The sequence below is a fragment of the Gymnogyps californianus genome, chromosome Z (genome assembly GCF_018139145.2).
Source record: "Gymnogyps californianus isolate 813 chromosome Z, ASM1813914v2, whole genome shotgun sequence".
Taxonomy (NCBI): domain Eukaryota; kingdom Metazoa; phylum Chordata; class Aves; order Accipitriformes; family Cathartidae; genus Gymnogyps; species Gymnogyps californianus.
In genome coordinates this window covers 5,846,900-5,865,851 of record NC_059500.1, presented here as the reverse complement: position 1 = coordinate 5,865,851, position 18,952 = coordinate 5,846,900, and the positions used below count along the sequence as shown (strand labels likewise).

Sequence of the window (18,952 nt, the reverse complement as noted above, 5' to 3'; positions counted from 1 at the left end):
CTGGGGAATCAGAATCTTTTCAGACAACCATTGCCAATTAATATCAGTTTTGCAATAAATCTACAATATACAATCAGTGAAATTGTTACCGATCTCTTTCATAATTTACATATTATTTACATGGGTAAAAGGTCAAGGAATCTCAGAAATATTGACAGGATGTTTGTTGATGTGAATGACAGAATACCAGCCTTGGGAATGTATCTCGACTGCAAAATCAATCACCCAGCTTAATTGATTTAGCAACAGAATATTAGACATGAAAGAAATCCAAGATAAAAAACCTTGTACAAGAGAAGTATAATGTGATTTTTGGAAATCTTAACAGTTCAGATGAAGATACATGTCTTGCAATGAGGTCATTTTAATGTACCTTTTTATGATGGAAATACTTTGACAGACTTCTTACTTGATATACAGTGAGTTCAGAATTGAATTGCTAAACTTTATGAAGCAGAGGAATTTGTATCAAAGGAACTTTGTGAACTGAGCTACAGGGCTATCTTATAAAAGAGTTATATTAAATCCACCACTGGAAGTCCCATACTTCTTCCTGATTGCAGAGATCTGCTCCTCCGCTACTTCTCATAGCTGACATCCTTAGAGACCCTCTGAACACCTATATATTGTATATGATTTATTATCACACCTTGAATCAGATTATCTGAAAAGGACTGAATTTCATTCTCCCCCAAAGAGTAACTGTTCACATAAACTTGTCTGATCTCAAATCACTTCAGCTGCCTTCTTGGGTTCCAGTCTCCTCACAGTTAATCTGAATCACCCATGTGAGAGCTCTACTTTATTCTGAAGTTGGTATAAATACACTTTGCTGATTATCAGGATCATTAGCTAACTGTTACATACCTGACTATTTTTAAAAGGATACTGGGGACCCAGCAAACAACTATGATGAATCACTCCATAATGCACTACTGTATGTTTTTTTCATGAATTAGGTAACAAGAGATGACATTTTCCCGACAGCACATGTTCCGCATGCATTTTGCTTGATGAAAATTTGTGGCATCATTCACTTCATTGCATCCTTAATGAAGGTCACCTCTTTGACATTTAATGGAAAGAGAAGCGTTGTGTGTTAGATGTTGACTACGTGACTGGTCTCATGATGGAGCGTGCCTGAGAGCGTTAGGCCACATGAGGATGTTTTCACATGAGCTCCTCCACATGACTGGACATCAATGGCACACAGAAGCAGTCTGCCTGTATCCTCACTTACAACAGACACAGGGATGAAGGTACAGCTTCCTGTCTTTCCAATGACTTTTGCTTCACTTATCAGGTGGCAGACTCACATAAAATGCATTCAAGTACAAGGAACAGGGTTGGGAACCACAAGGTACTGCACTCACAATTTAGCCCAGGTACAATTTTTAAGCTGGTATTAACTCTTGAGTTACAGCTAGACATAATCTTGCCTGCTCTTCTGGTCTTGAGACCCTTGAACTCCTGGCTATATGGTTTAAAGGCTGGCAAGGACCATCCTTTGCCATCATGATTACACGATGAACTCAGGCCCCTGTCTTGACTGAGTGCTCTAATGATATGACCATTAAAACAAAAGAAAGTCAGTATGACTGTTGCTGGCAGTCAGTTCCACTAGATGGCCATCCCCAGAATCAGGGCTAGATGGAACAGATCCCAAAGGAGTGGGTAATATCCAAAATTTCCATGTTCCCAGTGGAAGAGGCAGACACATAATTTAACTAGGTTAAGTTAGTGGGACTGCCTATGTTACCTACGTAACTAAGAGTGTGGCCAAAGTTAATGAAATTGAATATCCATATTCAGGTCTTTGGAGACACTTTCCATTGAGTATATAAGGGACATAACGAACGTAAGTAGTTATTTGAGCTGGACTGTATTGGTTCCTGACACTTCAAATTATAGACAAGTATCTAAATGGAGCACTTAATTAAGGTAGACTGGATTCAGTGCTTATTCACTCTGATTTGAATGAGTGGATTTATCTTTTATGTGCAAATGGAACTGGATTCTTGACTGTTTGTTTGAGTTTTTAACCTTCTAACTGAGTAACAGTTGGCTTCCAAATGCATCAATAACATGAGATTTTAAGAACCACGCTGTGCTTTATTGCACTAAATAAAACACAAACTTGGCACACGAGTTTCTCCTTAGGCAAGCACTTGTTCTAAATGAGTTTTACATATTAAAAAAACCCAGCTTCTATTTAAGTGAGAAACAGATAAAGCAGATTACGTTTATAGGTTAGAACATGATCCAAACAGTCACTTGCAGATGAATGTGCACAGCTCTTACTAATTGGTTTTGATGACACAGAACTTCTGATGACATTAATTGGAGAAACATGGACCTACAATTTTCAGTATAAGCACAAAAAATGCAACATCTATTTACTTCTTAAAATTTTTGGTTGATGAAGTGTAGATCTTACTATATAACCCTCCTGTGAGATATTATTGAAATCTCAAGGGTTTTTTTTTTTTCCATATGGCTACTTGCCAATTCTGTAACTACACGATCTAAGACTAGGATACTGACCTGCTGTTTCTAGTCTGACCTGAAACCAAGAAAACCTCTTCAAATAAATGATAACGATTAGAAAGAGGTCCAGATACTGTATTTTAAACAGGGTTAAACGTACATCAGATTCCAGTCTGGAACTTCTACCCTTGAATTTAAATATCGTGATTCAAAACATTTCTTCATAATTTATAAATGCATAAGTAAAGAAAGATCTAGAAGACATATTTATTCACTAATTTCTTTTCAATTATTCCTTCCACTTTTGTCTAGCGTTAATCAAAACAAACCCAGAAGCAATTCCAAGATAAGAAGAGATCCCTACTTTTTTAAATATGCTTTTCCATTAAATCCATGCTAAATGTGGTTACCTTTCCTTACCATGCTCTAGAATATGCGTAGCAAATTATGCACTGTTGCGTCCAGTAAGTTGGAAGTAAGGTCATTTTCTGAAGGTAGTAGTAGCGTTCAGTAGCATTAGCTGGCTCATCATATAAAGACCAAAGACTGATACACTTCAGAAAAACAGATCCAATATTAATCTTCAACATTGCAAACAATAAAAGGCTCCTATCTATAAATACAATAAAAGTTACCATGTGGAACTTACTGTGCTGGCAGTGAATCCCATTAAATCCCTCCGGACATTTACAAACATATCCTATGAATGTGTCGCCTCGGTACGCTTCACTAATTTCACATATCCCGCCATTATGACATGGATTAGGAAGGCAGGGTCCTGAGAGAGAGGGAAAAAAAAAGAAGTATATATACATACATAATAACAGTAATTTCAGTAATTTATATACGTTCATTAAAGAAATAAAATCCCTTATGTAGACCTTCATATTCCACTAACCCACTAAAATATACCCTTCACTTAGTTCAGATAACTTGCCAGCACAGATTTTTATGAACAAGAAAAAATATGAAGCATGTCACTACTCATTAATCACAACATTATTTTTTAATGTAAGAGAAGACAGGAGACAGAGAAGCTAAATCTTGCTCTCCTATTAAAGATAACAGGCATTCTAACTTTTATACCACTGAGGAAATATGTATTAATCAAACTTGCCTATCATGTACAGAATGACATGTACAATATCCCTGAATAATCACTACGTGTCAAGTTAGTAGTTTGAGGAGATCTTTGCTATGGCTTTGGATGACTTTCTGAATTTCTGAATCTGGGCCAGCAGTTAGCAGCTACTAAACCAACTATTCCTTTTCCATTGAGTGCCTTTTTAGCATATCCACTTCAAGCTGATTTCAAAAAGGTCTTCTGACTAAATTTTTTTTTTCCCCAACTAACCACATGCTAGGACACCTAAAATTTCAGCAGTGAGATCTAATTTGTTAGGTTTGCAATGACTATACATACTTTTAAATAGTAGCATCTTTTGAACTGAGGTCTAAAGTTTATTCATTTAATGGCACGTGTTAAAAGCCTTTTACATCTTATTATCTTACTAATACTACCTGTAACATACCTCCTACCAAAAGAAAACACTTTAGCATTTTGATGATTTTTTTTTTTCCAATCTCACTTTAAAGAACTGGTAATCATTGATTGGAAAGCCTCATGTGCAAGTTTGCGTGTGAAAAGATTTGTGAATCCAATATAAAGTGTGTTATTTGCAACCTTTGCCATTTACACAGAAAGGTGTTAATCTTCGCTTACTGAAATGCAATGTCATAATTATTCACTCACTGAAAATTGCATTTAAAAAAAAAAAACAAACAAACAAACCAGAAAAGAACTTCTTTCCACAGCATAGTTTACTGACAATCAGCACTGGCAATTGAATGATTCCCAGTGCTATAAACTTACAGCTTAAAAGACCTATAAGTTTAATGTTTCTGAGGGTCTACCTATTAGTTTATGTTTTCATTTACAAACCCAAGGTTTGACAGATGTTCACAGCAATAGCATAGAACGTCACATTAGTGAAAACTGCACTCTCTAAGAAAATATTAATTTGCAAAAGATAAAAATTAACAGAACGACAAGGATGTCCAAACACACTCCCCCATTATAATTGCCCGGGTGGTTACAGCAATTTGAGAAACTATCCATGTACACATATTTATTACAACTTACATCATCAGCCTATTCCAGAACACAATCCTGCAGAAGTTATGCTTGTGTACATCATTAAACATGGGATATGTCTCACTGAACTCAATAAATAAAAGACACGAGTATATAGCAGCTTATTCTAAATGCAATTAGTAGTAAAAAAAGGCAAAAACCATGAAGATGAAAAGGAGGAGACTGGCTGTTGCCTTTTTTGCCTTTCCCAATCCACATTCTGCATTACACTTTAAATGTAACGGTACACTACATTCTTAATTCCAGAAAACATATATCACTCCTTTAACAGGTCTAGGAAGACTTATGGCTTTCAAGTATCACAGCTTCTGTTCATGTTATTTCTCCTCTGTAATATTTTGGGAAGAAACATGTTTAATAATTTGCACTTTTGATCTCCCAAGGAATATGAGCTGTGCATTTTTTTTCAAGTCTCTATCATAGTGCTGCAGTTTGGGGAGTACCTGCAGGTAGCCTCATATGTTAATTATTTCTATGCAAGTGGATCTCTAATCTTCCAAGAACAATAAATCTTTTAATAATTACTTTCTCATTTTGCTTGCTGCTTTCTCCATATGGCTTGTTAAGCACATGTTCAGCATACTTTCATTGATTTTCTTTAGATTTTGCATTTTCTCAGATCAGTCCAAAGTCTAAAGGCTTAAAAGATCATTTGAGGTGCACACCAATAAATATATTAGTGCATGCCAGTATTTCTAACTAATCTTAGCCTTCTGCGATGCCTTCCTACCGAAAAAAAACCCCACACCAACAATATGAACACTTTTTTTGCCTGATTATAGTTGTTATTTGGTCATAGACATATAATAGCAGTATTTTCAATCTAGATCTTGAGTAATTTTGCTTTGGGGTTTTTTTTGTTAATAGAAACTGGTAGTTCAAAAATGATTTTGAGAGCAATGAAACATTCTAATTAAAGGCACTGAAACTAGTAAACAACAATCATCTAATTTCCACTAGTTAACATTCATTTCCTAAAAAGGACATGGGTTAGACCCATCTGTGTTCTAAAAGAATGAATAACTGAAACTTTAAAAAGCCTATATCATCATACCTTGTTTCTCCTAATTCTGCAGAGGACCATACTCTGAGTTCACACATCTTCAGGATATTTAAATTGCATGAATCTTCAAGCATATGATTCCTTTTTTTTACTGAGTCTACAGGATCCCTGATGCAAGTTACGCAGGTTTGAGTGTTCTGAAGGGTCTGGGCCCTAAGCCTGCCATCATTCCATTTAAGCAGCAAAAATGGTATGTAAGATCTAGGCACTGCTGCCAGATGATGAAAGGTCCCAACTAAGTTCCATAGGGATGTATAGGCTTTTAAATAACATTGTATTGAATGCTGGATAATTAATTCCCTGACAATCTGATTAATATTCTCAGTTACTCAGATCTATAGCAGCAAGTTCAAAAACATCCTTCTTTACCAAAAAAATAAAAAACCAAACTTGTCAACTAATTTTCAAAAAACAGTGGACTTCAGGGATTTGGTTTTTTAAGTCAATAGCACTGCAATACTTTTGCAGGTAATCTTTAAGTGTCTTCCAACACAAAGAGAACAACAGCATTTGATCAATATTAATGAGCAGTGGAATTCAATGGTATGCTTTCCAGGCATTTTTATCCATGTTCATATAAAATAATGTCAACAAGATTAATTGTGCACTCAAAGTAATAGATCTATTCACTTTGCTGCTCTTTTGAGTCCTTCTTTGTGCAGTTCCAGTGGTATTAGCCAACATAATAAGTATAGTCCAAAATACATCACTCTGTTATTCAATTGAAATCCCATGCTGTTTTTGAAAAAATACTGAAAGTTAACTTAAAGCATAGCAGATTTTAAATTTTTTAGATGTTCTTACTAAAATCTCTGAGATTTTATAGATGGACGAATCAAACAAATGCATCTTCAGTAGAGCTGCAAAGGGGCTCAAGGCAGAACTATGTCATCTGTTTTCTTCTTTGACAAGTACAGTAAACTAAAACTTCATAAAAATAAAATCTTGCATAATGCAATACTGAAGTGGTAATTACATATTTGAGAGAAATCATCCTGGCAAGAAAAGCCAGGAAAGCAAGGAAAGCATCATTTCACCACTAAGAATGTAATTTTTGACAATGATAATATATACAAAGAACGAATTAGCCTATTTAGGAAAACTGTTACTTCATTTTGTCTTGTAGGATACTCAAATTCTTTTGAAATAATAGAAAGAAGCGTCCAAATACCTTTCTACATTTTTCCCCTGACAGTTTGGAGGAAAAGTATTTTTAAAAATACCTAGTCTTATTTTGAGCTTCTTTTTTTCGCATGGTCTTCCATTTTTGAGAAAAACCCAAACAAACAAACAAACAAACAAAGCCTAGAAACATTGACAATTGTAAAGCACATTTAAATATGTGTATGTGAATGTCATTACCTAAAATTCTGATTGTTCTCATTTCAATTATTTAGTTTTACTACAGAATGGCTGTATCTACATAAGCAAGCTACACAGTGCAATGGGAAGGGATCTGAAGAGCAAGAGGGCTGATGCTGAGGACCTGATGCTCACACAGGGTCCTTCCTGAGAAGGGGGTGGTAGAGTTACTCTGGTGGTAGACTAACTCTAGTCTCTGTCAAGGCTTTTCATCTGCTTAGGTTTGTATCTGTACGTATGAGGTATGACACTAATTACTGTCCCCTCTAAGTGTCCAGGATGCATTAGAATTTAAGAAAGAAAAGAAAAATATTATGTTTCCAGTGCATTGCTGATGAAGCACTGCAGCCCTCCCACGCCTCACCCTACTGAGGACAGCAAGAGCCGTACACGAGCTCACTTGCAGTGCCAGTGCAAACTTCATCAGGGACAGACACTGTCTGAAAGGGCAGCTGTGCAGATGTTCAGCGACACAATGAACACATTTTGTACAACGCATCGAGGTGCGTTATCAAGAAGTCTATAGATGATTTGCCAGATATTTTTCTGATAAATCTTTACCTAGGACTTAAAAATGTGACAGAGGTCAACTTTGACGTACAATGGCTAACAGTGGAGTTGTGTAGCACTACCTTAGCAAAATCTAACAAATCAGAAACTAGTTGAAATGGTAGCCGTAACAGGAAGAAAAAACAACCAACCAGCTCCCCCTCAATGACTCCTTCCCTTACCAATACCCAATTCAGTGACAGTCATCTGTAAAACAAGCCATTTCTCATGCTTCCACCAAACAGCGTAAGCATTTTTTGCCAAATATAAAATCTGCTGCTGCTTTGGTGGGAAAGACACTCAAAAATACCAGGCAGTTACAGGTGATGTAATTAAACAAGCACTCTACATCAGTCACATCTTCCTCAAAGTCTGATTCCCCATACTCAGAAGTGTTCTTGCTGCTGTGCTAAAACAGGAAGACAATCAAAAATCAAACCCCATCATTTCTTACTAAGACAAGATTAAATGAGGAATATGAAAAACGTAAAGAGAAAAAAAAAAAGAAAAATATACTCCAACGGAGTGAAACATGCCAAATAATCACATTTTAAAAAAGTAAAATTAAATGCAGTGCAATACAAAAGTTAACACTTTTGATGGTATCTATCTATCCATCTTCTCTTCATGTAGAAATAATGTAACTTTAATGAATAATACTAAATTAGATATTGACCTTGATATACATCGAGATGAAGATACTGTTAGCTACAAAGCTAATTGCTTCATTTATTTTGTGGAATATTACTGAAGTAGGACTAATAGATAACGTTACTCTGATGATATAGTAAGCTCCAAATCCTATCAAAACAAATACTGGAGTTATCATCAAACTAATAAAAGGCATCAAATGATTTTACGTTTCATTGTAAAAGAAAAATACTCTCTAGCTGCCTGCCTTCATACTATTACCTTTTCTTAAGTCCCTCTTGGCTCTACATGAATGTCAGTCAAATAGGTTTTCTTTGCCCTCTGGTAATCTTCATCAGAGATCTCTCACACAGTTTTAACATCAGTAGTTTGAACTCTTCCCCCTGCCTATGTTTTGATAATATGTAATACTTTAGATGCTTCCTCTGCCAAAGCAAAGTCTTCAAAACAAGCTGTGACAGAGCTCACTTAGCAAGAGCTCTTAGATTTTGAAACAAATATGTGTAAAAGAAGCCAGTGGCACATATGACTTCTTTCACCTTTATGGGAAGAGAAGAATTATCTCCTTGCTGCGGGAGCTAGCAGAATGGCACAAGCTTCCCATGATGAAGAAGTTAAGGATTATCACACTGAGTTAGGCTCAGTGTCCAGGTAATCCAACACCCTATCCCTGCTGCTCATCAGTTCCTGTAACCTGAGAAGAAAGCTGAAGAATCCTGCAGTGGGAATAATTAAAAATCTGCATTAGATATCTTACAAATATTTGAGATGAGCTTAATGTCTGAATTTTTATATTTGACATTCTTTTCTAACATGTACGTTTTCTCCATACAGTTAAAAATTATGTTTATACCACCTATATATGCACAAAATAAGAGACCACCTCTTTTTCAGAAGTATATTGACCTTTTTCTTTCCTCATCATCCTTCTAAAAACTCAATTAAATGGATTTTTGAAAGGTCTGCCCCTTCAAATGTGAGCTTATAGATTTCCAAGTTCAGCAGACACAAATCCAAAATATAACATAATCCTATTTGAAAGAGACCATCTTACACAGAGACACACAAACGAGCACTCAAATGCAGCAGCAACGTCCCTACAGGTTCTGACAGAAAACTGCTTTATTGCACAAAAAGGGCAGGAATATAACAAAAGCTTTTGAGGGTCTCTGATCTTCCTCACATTTACTACTTTGCCTATTAATTTAATATGATTGTGCAAGGCTTACCTGACACAGAGGCTGGTTTTGAATGCCCCCAGCTGCGTGTCTGTGTGGGAGTCGTGATTCTTCATAGACCATTTTAACAACGTGACAGAAATGATCCTGCATTTGCTGAGCTCTGGGGTTCATTAAGTCATACCAAAATTCATACTTATGTCTCAGCCTATCTATAGGTTCAAGCACACAAGTATGACATATCCATTCTAGCAATGCAGTGTAGGGAGTTAGGTCTCACTAGTACACGTACTTTGAGCCTGTGCACCACCTTTGTGGTTAAGACTAAGCGTCTGCTCAAGTATTTTGTAGACTTCACCTGTATTTAGAAGAAAACTACCGTCTCCCGAGAACACTCCTGATGTAGCTGGATCTGAAGAACAGCATGTTTCTTCACTACTTGAAACTACAGCTACATCTCAGCTGCCTGCTTTGCAGTGCATGGTTTTGAGGACCTTTGAAGAGAGCGTTCCCAGCAGATGTGCTAGTGACCTTCTGCCAGAAGGGGCTGTAATCATGAAAACAGTTTCTTCTAGTTAACTTGCTCATTCTGCCACTTAAGTATGAAGCATCTTCAGTAATGGATGGATACATTGTAGTCCAGTATTTGCTCTTTCTTACTCAGAGATTTTTTTTTTGCCCTTAAAAGTCATTCTGGGCTCAAAATTTACATAAACATCTAAACATTTGAGGGCCCAACTCCCATTATACCGGTGCATTATGACATGGCTCAAAGAAAATAAAGGAGTCTCTCAGTTTAACCCACAGAAGTCGAACTTGATGTATTTTGAACTACCTCATCCTTCAAGTCTTCCGAAGTGTGACAAGAAATTCTTGCTTGCCCAGCATACTTGAATATTTGTAAAACAAAGAGAAAAAAACCCAAACCAAACCACAATAGCTCCTACAGGTCAATATATTTCATATGATTTCCTTTCGGAATTTGCCACTATTGATTCTATTTTGCTGTTAGGATACAAATGAATTTTGTATGAACAAATATTTATTATACCTACAGCTTGCTATTTGCTTGGTTATTTTAATGTGAAAAGGATAGGCATTGCAGAACATCATTCACAGTTTATGTGGAATATTGATAATATTAACTGATTGCTATATGTTATTCCAGTTAATGCACGAAAGCAGTAAAAATAATTAGCAGTTACACACACCTTCATCTCATTAACATTCTCAAAATATCAGCTTTAAAGAAAAATAACTGTTCAGCCTGGTTCATAAGTGAATTAGTACTGTATTAGACTCTATCTAACTATATATTCATTATAAACTAATGGCACTGATCCAGACTTAATTGCACTGTGATTAAATATTTATCTTGTTTTTAATGCAGCAAATGGAGCGTGCTGATTATAATGATCAAGGTGTCTCCACCTGGATGCAGCAAAAGCTAAGGTTCACCCCCTGAGTGCAAAATGCTTTAGGTCATTTCTGCACATTTCCCTCTAATTCTATTCTATGGATTTCTATTACAGAGAAGAAATTTAAACTGATTGTCCAGTCATTTCTCAACCTTTTTTTAACTAAATAACTAGAATATTTTCTGACAAGATGCTATTTAAACTTGATGGCTATACAGTACCTTTCCTTAATAAATAGTCTTAAGCTTCTCACCTAATCCTTCCATCGAATGAGAATGACAGATTATACCCAAATTTGAGGCGTGGTCAGTGTAGTAGGCAATGTACTGATACTACACAGGGTGAGACCTGAGAATGCTCCAAAAGCTGGCGAAAGTGTTCAATGCACTACAAGACATTTTCCCCAAGTTCTCTTTCATTATTTCTCCTCATACTCCTCAGCTTCCAGGCTTGAGAACTTTCCTCATTTTCAATGTTGTTTTTCAGCTCTTTATACCCTTCATCACCCACATATGTGTTTCTGAATAAAGCCCACGGTATTCTTCCCCCACCAGTTGTCTCATAAACCTACTGTAGCAAATTAATGTGAGACCTGTTCTGCATCTCTGCATGACCTTTCACAAGAAGGTTTTATCTTCCCAAAGAATACCTGCTTTATTTACAGAAAATCCAGGTTCAGGGCCTTTTCCCTCTCTTCCTCTTAACTTTACACTTAGGCAGCAGCATCGTTATTTTTTTCCTAGACGATACTGTTTCTGTCACTGACTTCTCCCACTGTTGCTGACCCAAGTGTGGGGGCTTGCTTGCTACACTCCATTTTTTATGATTTGCTTTGTATCATCGTTAAATCCAGATTAACTTTCCAACTTATGTTAGAAATATTTTCAAAATCTCTTTTTCAGTTGATTCTGGTTCACATCAGACAGAAAAACCTCTGCAAACCCAGAGAATCTTGTAATTTTGTAAAAATTTTTCTGGAGGGCTGCAAAGACTTGAAATATTTTGTATGTTTAAATATTCAGAGAATTATTATAGACCGGTATGTTCGAAAGATTCAGTTCAAAAGTGCAATTCTGAAAACACTAATGTCTACAGGTTCTACGTTAAAATAAACTCTCCAAATCCATTCTCTATATAGTTGAAACAAATCCGTCTCTGTGTTTACTGCACTGGTCTGTTGCTTAAGCAAAATATACCCAGCAATAAGGAAACTATACATAGCTTGGTACCTAACACAGAACCTCACTGCCAATTGGGATTTCTGTGAAACAGTGTTATTTTTATCATCGTAATTCTTATCATCATATATGAAGATGCCAGTTTTCATTGTTTCACTGCACTTTAAACTGCCGGTGATCAGGACCTCTCATCCTTTTGATCAGGACCTCTCATCCTTTTTCACTGTGTTCCACTAATAACTGGAAAATGGAAAAAACCTGAAAAGATTATGTGAACCTTAATTATAACAGCAAATAGATTAAAATCCAGTTAGTCCTCTTGCTGAGCATTCCAGTGGGAACTAAAAAATGCAACAGTCTGAACTTATGCTATTCATATTTGTATGAGTCAGGTCCTAATCACTAGTGTCACATTAAGGACACGGAAACAGCAGAAGAGAATCTCAGAGGGTGGTTATCCTTAGGACATGAAATATTATTAAAAAGTGATGAAAGAGAATTAGTAAATGTGAAATATATATATATAGTCCAAAAAGGCATAAAATTGTCCACAGCAGAAACCAAGGGAAATAGACAAGACTTACACTCCAGTCATTTATTTCCCTTAGGATGCAGGACAGAGGAAATATATCCTTTTCTCTTCGCATTTTTTCCCAGCTGTCATCAAACCCTTCCAATTTCATGTGCCTTACCCTAAATCCTTTTGAAATCCAGATCCTGTCACTATTCTCCAACTCTTACTCCCTTCTTAGCTAGATCATCGTTCTCTTTTCTCCTCATACCCCATTCCTGCTTCATATTGGTCTCTTGCCAACTCAGAAAACCACACACTACATAACCAACCCAATTTAAAATCACAACCCATGTTTGAAGTTATGTGCCTTCAGTTTTTAAGATACACACTAGAATCACTGGATGTCTGTTTCCTTCGCACCAGCTACATCCACAGCACAAATACAAATTAATTGCTCTTGATTAATGTGATTCACATGCAGCTAGTTATACATGGATGAAAATACTGACCTATTTTGGTGGGCAATAGTAATAATTCCTGCTCAGCAATACTGGAGATTAGTCTTTTCTGGTAAACAATGCTTTAACTTAAAATTCCTTTTTGTGTTATTACACACAATGCACGTGTCATTACTGTCGTTTAAGTACAGTTCTCTGCACAGCTAAATTTTGCCTTCAGCAGAGCCTTGTGCAAGGGCTGGGGCATAAGCTGCAGCACTCCCGAGGCCACAAATATATTCCATTAGGATACGGCATGGCAGACTTCCTCTGGAGCCACACACTCCACCCTCAGCTGTGGTATGGGTAGCTCGTCAGACACATCCAACTTTCCTCTGGTTTGCAAGATCCACAGATCTGTGCACAGGCATAATGATGGCCATACTCATCTGAGTGATTTCAAAAGATGAGGGCATGAACTAGACATAATTAACTTCCCCTCACCTCAGGACAGACGACTTGAGTGCATGTTAATATTCTCTTTCCATTCTAGTCTAATCGGTAGCTGTATATGGTTCCTGAGAGGGAATCCATAATATTACTGATCTGTTGATGGAACAGAGGCAAGCACAGAGAAGGTCGTCTGGTTCAAAAATGTGGATGCTGCAGTTAGGTTCTGAATGACAGGGGATAAGACCAATAGGATATGCTATGAAAACAAACCCACAACTTTACTAATGTAATGTGTACTTTTCATCAAGGATATCGCTAGCTACATGACTTAAACAGTTTGAAGTAAATTCTTTATTTGGAATTTCTTAAGAGGTTGCAACATATTGCCTGTATTCTGCTACCAAAAATTTAGATAGAAACAAGACTTGACGACAAATACACTACATTATACCTTCTGTCCCTACCCCTGCTCAAGGAAGGCTCAAGCAGAACGCTGACCTGACAGGATCATTGATTTGTATTTTGTTTCAGAAAATGCCCAGTATTACTGCTTTGCAGAGAAAATTATTAGAATGGTTTCCTCATCTAGGAGGCTGGATTAAAAAAAAAAAAAAAATTGAGAAATTCCAGGTTGATATGGAAAGATTAAGAATCAGATACTGAAATATTGTCACCCTTTCCTTTAGTGTATATTAATAAATAAATACTCTTCTGCAGTTTTAACACGACAAAATACTGTAGAAAGCTTGAAACTAATGAAATTCATGAATAAATGTAACACAGACTTGTAATATTGCTGTAGAGTGTTAATTCATACTTTGCAAGTAAATGTTAAAATACGGTACTGCAGGCAAATTGAATATATAAATCTATACCCAGAGCTTTTTGTTCTTGGGCTATGGCTTCTTCATTGTAGCTAGCCATTTCAATAATAATTCATGAATTCCAAGTCTTTTCTCAGCTTATTTGACACAATTCAAATAACTTCTAAAGTATATAAAGGTACAATTCATTTTAACATTTTTTAGTAATAGACAACTAGACATTCATGGGAGCATGTTACATTTTCATAATTGTTATTTTTATCAGAACAGTTGTCATACAACCACAACTCCCATGGCAGCCAGTAGAAGTTGTTTCTTGAATAAGTAATGAATATACACTTCTAGACTGGACTGTGAAATCTTCCACTCTTTTACTTATCTCCAGTCATACTGATAGTTTTCATTTGGCAGTTTATTACTTTACAGTACTGTGGGTCTTATGTAAATATTTTTGCCACAATTTTGAAGTCACACAGCACTTACTCATAAGGAGTACTACTGAAGTCAGCAGTTTTAGATAAGTGCAAAAAAAGAGAAAAAAATAGTTGTTTCCAAAATAATATTTTGAAACACTATAATTGTATAGATAAGATTACACAATACAGCAGAAGATAGCTGAATACTACATCATTCTTTCTTTAAGCCTAATAACGGACATTCATGCTCTGAGGTAAAATCTGTTTATCTAAAAGACTTACAGTTGGAAAAAATGAAATGCATTTTAATTGCAGTAGTAAAGGCTTCAAAAGAATATACAATAAAAATGAATCTATTCAATTTCTAAGACAAAAGAAAAAAGGGAGGTCTTGGCTCTGGCAAATGGTCATTAGCATCTGGAAAGTCAATCTATAAGAGCAACAATGAGAATCAGCAGAAGTGAATGAAGTGGCAGATATTTGTTATTGCAAGAAATGGCCTAAGAAGATGCTGCATACATGCAGAAATCCCAATGTCCCTGTCTGAGTGAACTCAATTAAGCTGTTGCTTGATATTTCTATGCCCCTAAAGCATTTATGTTCTCTTTATGATAAGAACTACATCTGGATTTCACCTGTAATGTTGCTTCAGTGATACATTTTCAAGACGGCTGTTTAGTCAATGTTAATAGCAGGCAACCTGTGACTGTTTATTAAAATATAAATGCCAAACCTTCCTTCAACATTTTCTCCCCTGTTCAAGTTAGGATAGACTTAAAGATCTTCTCAACACCTCAGTGATACAGCTACTCAGCGAGTCCAGCTAGCTGATCCCTTACTGGCAAATAGTACTGACTGAAGCCAGAGTCAAGACAGTTTGGGATAGCAGGGCTTTTTTACTTGGTAGGGGTTTTGCGGGGATTAGTAGTAGGCAGAAGAACAGTAAACACAGTGTAATGCAGGAAGAAACTCATTTGGATGGGAACTGGGCATCAGATCAGTAGCTGATAAGACAGAGACTCATAATATGAAAGACCAGATGGAAGAAAACAACCCACTTCAGCTCTATTTTAAACCCTGCTCTTGGTCCTCCAGGGCACTTAATTCCATTTGCAGATAATTCCATTATCTGTCAGTTTTAACACTTCCTGGGCTTTGATGCACTACAAATCCACAGCAGTGTAATGGTATTATGCATATCCATGATCATGATCGATAAAATACTGCTGTTTCAGACATGAAGAAAAACTCACGTGTCTGAATGTCTGTCCATTTCACCTATCAGCTGGTTCCATAAAATACGCTACCTGCATCTACAAACCTTTCCTTCTTATAGCCTTCCTGCAACCTATGTACCTACATCAGAAAGTGATGCTAAACGTCACATCTTTCCCTGATTATAAAATCGTTCACAGACGAGCCTGGATTTTACAGAAGTAACATATTCTCTCAGTTCAGCCATGCTCTCTGCTACTTTGCCACGTGCCAGAGAGCTTTTCTTGGCGCTTCCTCCTTACTTGCTGTAGCAGCTATCCAACCTGCTTCAGCTTAGGCACATCTATAAGTTCCTTAACACCCTTACATAATAGGATATGAATCACTGAAAAGGTAGGACAAGGATTCTGGTCGTAAGAATTAACACTTTTTTTGTTGTGCAAGATTCGAGATTACCAACAATCAGAGCAGATTTTTGTTCATTCGCTTGCTTTTTACTAAACAAGAGTTACGGATAAAAAAATATTTATTTAAGAACAAGAGATATGAAGTGATAGGAAAAGTTACTAGAACAACAAACATACAAGATACACGACTGAACTTATCATTAAAGGGTCTCCTTGGCTGTTTCAGTGTGTCAGGCAACTTGTAAAATTGTAGAGATTGTGCTATAAAGTCATTCCCAGGAGAGTTATTAGAGAGGGATATTTCCCATTCATCCTGCTGTTAAACATCATAACATGGGGAGCAGTAATAATTACATATAGGGGCAATTTGTTCTTGATTTTAATCTTAAAATATTATTTTTTGCTATTCTTCCTTCTCTTGCTTATTGCACCCAATAACCCTAAGACTGGACAGTACAGTATGAGCTTCCAATACTTACACTTTTCCGTTCCTTTGTAACCTGATTAATTTTTCTGTTGTTTCTTTATCTATTGATTTTATGATATTCTCAAATTAAGGCTTTTCTGGAACCCTTCTTCCAACATGACACTGGAGCACTACAATCACATCAAAGGTACAGGGTACTTTCAAGATTCACACTGGTTAACTTTGCTCAGAATCTACAAATGTTATGTTGAGGTAGTCAGCACCAAGAGTGTACAACTTCCACCTCAAAGATCATTAGGTTTCAAGGAAGCTCATCACAGCCACTCTGACTTATTTTATGTAACCATAATTATTTGCAGCCTGATCTTTAGAAACTTGAGTCAGTACATGGATGTAGTTTTTTGTAGGCTCAAAATCTTTCAAGCACAGAACATTCAATGTGTTAAATGTATGTCCTGGAAGGTGATACCATAAATGAATATGAAGAAAAACAAATGACAAACATAACAAATCAACAGCTTTACAAAAGGTGAGGTCCTAAAAACCTCAGGAGAAAAATCATAAATGTGTTCATATTCATATGTGCATACACACGATACTGGGCTATGCAAATTCAAGATCCACTTGTGGGTCCTTCCTGTAGAAACCAGAAAAAGGGATTTACTTAAATTCAGAGTTTCTTCCTAACTGACATTAATCATGTACACTCCTTCTGTAGTAAACGGAGAAAATGTGGGAATAACTGCTCTCTTTGTTTTAAATATCTAACTTACTGGGATGTCTCGTCCTCTACAGGTTTGTATTTGTTTTCTTTGACTGCAAAGACTGACCTAGATTGGACTCTTCACTCCTGAAATCAGGATGAGATGACACCTACCCATGCTGTTGCTGCACTGCTGTCCAAAAAGAACGCTACTGCCCAAACAGTCTTGGCACAATATAGTGTCAAACACACAACTGCCAACAGTGAGGATTTCAAATCCATACATATGCAAGACCTGGCATTCATAATGCATATGACACCACTAAAACCTTACATTAATGAATATTATTTGGATTACAATGTCTATTATAGAAGGGCCTGGTTCGTTGTCCATGCAAAATACACTTGGCATCTTTAAGAGCACACTTACTTTATAGCCCTTAACTTTGCTATCATGTACTGTCTTTCTACAGGACCAGTCATTCAGCTAATGGGTCATTATTCAATACTTCTTTATCCTCCTGAACGAACATGTAATACAAAGCCTTAGTAACTAAAAACTGCTTAAACTTGCACTGAACAGAAAATGAGTGAAATTTCTTCCTCAGTACTCTTATGTTTTCACAGTCAATCCGATCCTTTAAAGATGGTCATAAGACAGTTTAAAATGAAAATAAGCACAAAATAAGCCTCCTCAGGATGCTATTTTTGAACGGAGTCCTTGTCATCAGGCTTGTTAACCTGCTTCCAAATCCTCAACCAACGACTACTCCTGTTTGTTTTGCTTTCATTAGTACTTGCTTTTTTTTTTTCCCCTTTCCATGCAGCTAATGCCTGGATGGGAATCTTTGACTGCTTTAATCCAATTTAATTACAGTATCTCACCAAAGATGACTGGGTTTTTTTTCTTCACTCTAGCTTTCACTACATGTTTCCAGTAAATTCCCCTTCCTGCTGAGAGCACACACACCACAACATGGCAAGTCAGATCAAGGAGCTGAATGAAATGAACACTAACTCTATCAGGGAAATTGCATTAGGGAAGAGGCCTCTTTCAGCTGGAACAGCCACCTGATGCAGCTCAACATGTAGCAGTATAATTGCTATCACAAGCATAAAGGAGAGAGCAAGAAAGCATGAGTACGTTGGAAGAAGGAATCAGAAATAAATGGCCTGCGTGAAGGAAACAACTCCTCCAACAGCAGCCAACCCAATGCAGATCATCCCACTGCAGCCCTTCCCTTTGTATGGACGTATTCAGACCCAGTCACTCTGTGCCCACGCGCAACTCATTAATCTCATTTCTTCGCCTGTCAACTCCCTTCTCCCTCAGCAATTTCTTGTCTTAGTTTACATCACTTCTCAGATGAAAATCTGTCCGTTCTAACAGGAGAGGATTTTGTCATCTGTTCTCTGCCATGGTTAGCCTTTTGCCGTATTTTCTCCTATGCTTCAGCTCTACTTCTTGGAAGTACAGAGAATTCAAGGAGCAACACAGTACACTGAGATCCCTGG

At 36.7% G+C, this 18,952-nt stretch overlaps 1 protein-coding gene across 1 annotated transcript in view; it reads right to left on the bottom strand.

Annotated features, from left to right (window-relative positions):
• Window positions 1-18,952, bottom strand: part of EDIL3 (EGF like repeats and discoidin domains 3) — a 269,430-nt gene that overhangs the window by 134,108 nt on the left and 116,370 nt on the right. Inside the window, exon 4 of the mRNA XM_050913442.1 lies at window positions 3,137-3,265. Coding sequence (XP_050769399.1) covers window positions 3,137-3,265 — 129 coding nt within the window. The remainder of the gene's footprint in view (window positions 1-3,136; window positions 3,266-18,952) is intronic.